Source organism: Myxocyprinus asiaticus, chromosome 7 (genome assembly GCF_019703515.2).
Source record: "Myxocyprinus asiaticus isolate MX2 ecotype Aquarium Trade chromosome 7, UBuf_Myxa_2, whole genome shotgun sequence".
NCBI classification, from domain to species: domain Eukaryota; kingdom Metazoa; phylum Chordata; class Actinopteri; order Cypriniformes; family Catostomidae; genus Myxocyprinus; species Myxocyprinus asiaticus.
Genome location: NC_059350.1, coordinates 27367861 through 27373628, shown reverse-complemented (window position 1 = coordinate 27373628; position 5768 = coordinate 27367861). Strand labels below are relative to the sequence as shown.

Here is a 5768-nt window from a genome sequence, read left to right as displayed (position 1 = left end):
AATGTCTGTACTTTTACAAAGCTAGAAGTGGGGGCTTGGTTTATGAATTTAATATCAATTCAAAATCCCATGTTTTGATGGCATATATGAGCAGTCACTCTTGGTCATCCAAATCACATTCTGCTTTTTAACAAATATTGTCAGCCTAGTTCTTGACTACAATGACTAGCATAACATAGTATGTAGGAGAAGAACCATTCATTCTGTGCCTCAATCCAGTTTGTCCATGAAATCTCATTCCTGAACAGCATCATAACTAAAACACAATAAGCACCAAGTACACCCACACATATTTCAATGCAATATATTTATTAATTAGTCAATCTTTGCATAAAAAAGAAAGAAAAAAAAGAAAGAGATTCATGTAAAAACTGCACTACAGAATAGTGCAGCAAGCACTAACAGACAAAATACATCAACAAAGACTGGGAGGCAATGACCTAGTTAGGGAGAAATGATGACATAAAAAGAATAGTGCTGAAATCTATGCAGCATCTCCATCATTTATGGATATGAGAAACTTTAGCGAGATAGAACAGTGTTGTGTATGGCCATACCACCATAGATACCTGAAAACACATATGTCTTCAAATGAATGTAACAAGGGAGTTGTACAACTCTATCCTGTCTCTCATCAGTTCTGCAAGGCACACAAAGATGAGTATGTGGAATCAAGCACCTGACATAATATCACAGCATAGACTTGATGGAGTCTGATAATTCTACAGGTTTAGTGGTATAACAGGCCAGTACTTGGGCTGTTTCCTGTCACAGTTGCGATCAAAGCTGAGCTGCATGGCCGTTTCCATCCCCTGAATCTTTGCTGCATCTTTACCATACAGCTTCTTCATTTCTGCAGTTCTTCTCTCTCCAGGACGTTCAGAAGGGGGCAGGGTGCTGTGCCAGGAAACCCTGTGCAAGTCTTGGTCAGCCAGTACATAAGAGTCCTGCTGCTCTGCCTCCATCTGCTGTTGCCTTTCTACATAGGAGAGAAAAAATCATGAAGGCTGTATCAATTGGAAGATGATGAAATACTTTAGGGATCATTTTAGTTCACCCAAAAATGACAATTCTGACATAATTTACTCTTATGACTTTCTCACTTTCAATGCATCCTTTTACCATACAATTAATGTCAGTCTCTAGCATACTGTGTTCCGTGGAAGAAAGCCAGTCATATAGGTTTGAACAACATGAGGATGAGCAAATGACGACAGAATGTTCATTTTCATACTAGATTTTCATGAAAGATGCAAATGTAAGAGATGTGGTGAAAGAATGTTAAATGAGCAAATTGATGTAGGAAGGTGTAAATATAAACAAAGGAAAATTGATGGGGATGAATTGGCAAAAGTAAGAATGTTTGCAAATTAATTTTTTTCATTGTTTTCTTTTAAGTAATTTGAATTCTTCATCTGTTTAATGACAGTTGATAAAACAGTTTTTGCTGCGATAGCACCCTCACGTGTGCAGATATGTGTATGGCAACAGCTTCACACGTCACCGAATGCTTACATACACCCATCAGCCACAACATTAAAACCACCTGCCTAACTCCAACAATCATGCCATGGTCCAAATCACTGAGATCACATTTTTTTCCCATTCTGATGATTGATGTGAACATTAACTGAAGCTCCTGACCTGTATCTGCATGATTTTATGCACTGAACTGCTGCCACATAATTGGCTGATTAGATAATCGCATGGATGATTGTTGGTGCCAGATGGGCTGGTTTGAGTATTTCTGTAACTGCTGATCTCCTGGGATTTTCACACTCAAGTCTTTAGAATTTACTCAGAATGGTGCCAAAAACAAAAAACATCCAGTTAGGGGCGGTTCTGCGGATGGAAATGCCTTGTTGATGAGAGAGGTCAACAGAGAATGGCCAGATTGGTTCGAACTGACAAAGTCTACGGTAACTCGGATAATCGCTCTGTACAACTGTGGTGAGAAGAATAGCACTGTTTTGGCGGCACGAGGGGGACCTACACAATATTAGGCAGGTGGTTTTAATGTTGTGGCTGATCGGTGTATAATTGGCCTGCTGGGTTTCATAGCGGGTCGAGGAAAGAAAAATCGACACACAGTGTCAATGCTCGCTCCAGGTGTGAAATACTGCAAAGAAATCCTCTGTTTTAATTGAGTGCAACAGTTGGTTTATGGAAGTAAAAATTTACATTAATTTTTTCCATAAGAGAATTGATTTTTAACAATAACTTACAAACCTTTAACCTACAGTCCTATTGTGAGCTCCGAGCTTGTTAATCAATGTTATATGTTTCTCTTGAAGCCATCAGTCTGTGTTATTTCACCTTCATTTAAAAAAAGCAAGTTTAATAATACGGAATTTTGAGTGAAGAACTCTACCCATGATCCGAGAAGGATATAGCTGCAGGCAGAGCTCTAAAAAGGGGCAGGAGCTCCAAACCACCAGCAAAGATATAGGGAGCCCTCTTACCAAAACCTTTTCCTAACCCTAAACATGTGTGGAGTAACCACACCCCTTCTGGAGTAACTAAGCCCTCTTTTGGAGATTCTGCCACCATTTAGAGATCTCTGGCCTGTAGCTATACCTACTTGCATGATCCTGAAGGGAAACGATCCACCAATCAGAGAATTGCAGCGAACGAAGCACGCCAAATGAGCGCTGCAGCGACCGACCACTCCCATGACGCACTGTGAATGACGCAATCCAGTCTGTCTATCTACACTCTCAAACTACTCGTATCTTTGCAAATATCAGAATATTTTGCAATAAAATAAAAATATTTTGATTCTAACTTATAATCTTTAAATCAATTTTCAGAAATTGTAGTTCATGCCCTCATGAAAGATGGTAAGTATACAGTCTTGTACCTTTATCTTTTTGTCAGATTTTCAAAAACTTTAATTCAAATCAAAATCTGTAATGTTGTGATTGACCTCAGAGCTGGTTGAAGTCTTTCATGAGGGATTTTAGGAAAACCCAATGGAAAAAATTAAAATACTTCCGGAACCCAGACGACACTGTTGTGTTCTATTCAGAAATCTTTATTGCCAGGAGTAATTGTGCTGGGTAATCGTGCAGAGTTTTCATGTTTGGTGTGAAGGGGCCTTAATGAAGAAAAGCATAAGTTAACATTCATGGATGCACTCCAACCATGCCAACTGATAGGGTTGAATAGATTTATATTATGGTGCACTCTTCTTAATTTTTTAAACAGAAAGAAATGAATAGTATTTTTGACTTTTTTTTTTTTTTTTTAAATATGATGTACATGAAATGAATTCTCTAGTTATATGGCTGCTTTATTCTACATGGTGCTGGAGCGCACGTTTATTAATGCCACCATGTTGAGATCATATGACTGGACAAATATTACTTACATTATCTCAATAATAATTTGTGCTGTAATTGAGGGCTTTATCTCACATACTAAATTAATTATGGCTGAATGCGAATAGTGCATTTCCACAATGGCATCAGCAACGGAGAACTTTTGCATGATGCTAAATCTACACAGCTAGATGTCAGTGCAATATAATCAAAAATTTAAAAAAAATCAGAGCGCACCTTTAAAGCTGAAGTATGTAAATTTTTCTGTGTTAAAATATTTTCTCCTATCCCAGCTTAATTTGCACAGACAACTATAAGTAAGCCCTTCATAGGTTTATTTTCTCAAAAACTATAAACACTGTGTAGCACTATGAAAATATTACATACTTCAAATTAGAGACAAAAGTAGAGACATTCTAATCAATTACTCATTGTTATAAATCAATCTAATCATAAACTCATTGTTTATGTCTCATAAACTGTTGCCAGCCCAATCTGCACTCTCAATATGAGATCCGGTCAGTTCTGTGTTTAATGAATTGCTATTGTGGAAACAATATCGAGAAGTGAATTTATAGGGTGCACCTTTTCTTTAAACAGGCTTGGTGTGTTCAAAAAGGGAGAGTCAATAAGAAGAATGGTGCAAAACAGAAATAACCTAAATTAAGTTGGCCCAAAAAAATTTTATAGTTCGAGTATAAGAATGAAATACTCCTACAGTCTGTTAAATTCTATATAAAGTAGAATTTATATATAGTATACTAAATGATCTTAATAAGGAGTGAAACTGCAAAATGAGCAAACTCTTCCCACTAAAAGGTGACAATTTCCACATATGCTGTTAAACACTCACTGAGTTCCTGCTTGTGTTGCTCAGTCTGGGCAAAGTATTGCCGCAGTTCTTCTGAGATGTCCATGTTGCTTACGTCACACTCAATCTGGCTCTCATCCGAACTCTCCTCCTCCGTCTCAACGTCTGAATCAGTAGTTTCATTCTCCCTTTTTTTGTCTGTACCTGATGCTCTGTTACTGTTCCCCCAGGTCTCATCTGCATGCCAATCTGAGTAACGCTGTATGGCAGAGGGGTATGTGGAATACAGTGCCTGGACATAGCCAGCCTCCATTGCTTTTCTGTATGCCCACTTGTGCCTCTGGTGCCAGCTCATGGCCTGCTGGTAGTGCTGCCAGTAGCGGGAATAAACTGGATTGGCATACCACACAACAGCATCACATTCACTGGCCTGTAACAACAAATCAAATGCTGTTAATGTTGACTTGAAAAGGTGATGATTTGTTAGTTTGTAGAATCAATCATACAGCCTTGAATGAATGTACCGAAAACACATAACAATCCATAACTAGACCTACCATTATGATGGGGCGAACAGTTATTTGAATTTCTGTAACTGGGTAGACAAAGAAATAGCTTTATTTCAACACAAAAAAGGAACGGGATTTAATGACTTCCAAAAAAAAGAGTAAGAAGAAAAAAAATTACAATAATTTAGACGCACAGGCAAAAGAATCTAACAACGCAGCGTTAAAAGAGTGAGTTACTGTATCTAATTACTAAGAACACAGCACTATGAGTGTGTCCTTTAAACAAAACAGATTAACTTTAATGATGCCAATGCTGAAACTAATAATAACAAACACTATTACACTTATATCGAACAACATTGCTCAGTTGTACTTACCACTATTCAAACAGTTCCCTTTGCAATGTGAGAGTCAGTAGAATCTAATTGCGCTTCCTGTATGAAGGGCTGCGTCAGTGAACTGGAGAATGCTGCCTTCGAAGGCTGTATAAGGAGGCAGGATGAAAATAAGGTGCTTTTCAAACTGTTCTAAAACCAGTTTTCTTGAGAGTTCCATTCATTCAAAACGTTGTCGGTTAAGCCATTAACTGATACGTTTTCGGATGCAGCCAAGATATCTTCGGAAAACACCCGACAAATCAAAATATATTTTTGTAGTTAATCATTAAAAATTGACGACTGTTTGACTTCCACTGTGGAAGTAAAATAAAAGTCTTTCTAGCAAGTCAGTACACTGTCGGCCATCTTTGGAACGCTCTCGGTCTCGGGAGGCTATTTCCAGTCATGCCAGTGCAGCTCCTATCTACTTGAATGGGGGGACACCAAAATCTCAAAAACGGTCGGTCAAGATTACGATCAAAGAACATATTTCAAATCAGCAATAAAATCTGATAATATTCGAATCATAAATTGTGCTTTTTGTGACCTCATATTACGCTAAAACACGCAATTTTCCCGGCTTGTATAGCTAATACCCATGCGCGTTCTTGAGTTGATTGACAGTCGCTGTCTGTATCTAAAAGGTGATTGGCTCTTTTACCTGTAAGGCGGGACTTCTTTTCTACATCCGTTGACCACTGGGCGCGAGAGCTTCTTGGTTTGGCGTTCCAATTTCTCCCATCCATTTAAA

At 38.2% G+C, this 5768-nt stretch overlaps 1 protein-coding gene across 2 annotated transcripts; it reads right to left on the bottom strand.

The window, feature by feature from the left end:
- Window positions 1-288: 288 nt before the first annotated feature.
- On the bottom strand, window positions 289-5395 carry gemin8 (gem (nuclear organelle) associated protein 8). Of its 2 annotated transcripts, XM_051702582.1 has the most exons (4): window positions 5018-5395; window positions 4689-4726; window positions 4174-4561; window positions 289-979 (listed from the first exon to the last, which is right to left on the bottom strand). In XM_051702582.1, the coding sequence occupies exons 2-4, from the start codon at window positions 4689-4691 to the stop codon at window positions 723-725; spliced, it is 648 nt and encodes a 215-aa protein (XP_051558542.1). In that variant the 5' UTR covers window positions 4692-4726; window positions 5018-5395; the 3' UTR covers window positions 289-722. The 2 variants fall into 2 exon arrangements, with proteins under 2 accessions (XP_051558542.1, XP_051558544.1); XM_051702584.1 differs by lacking the exon at window positions 4689-4726 and having other exon boundaries at window positions 5018-5394.
- Between the last annotated feature and the right edge of the window lie 373 nt (window positions 5396-5768).

Bases quoted from the DNA above. Each gene is read 5' to 3' on its own strand.
- gemin8 (XM_051702582.1), bottom strand. The intron at 980-4,173 runs GTGAGTGTTTAA...TCTCCTATGTAG, and splicing joins GCAACACAAGCAGGAACTCA to AAAGGCAACAGCAGATGGAG.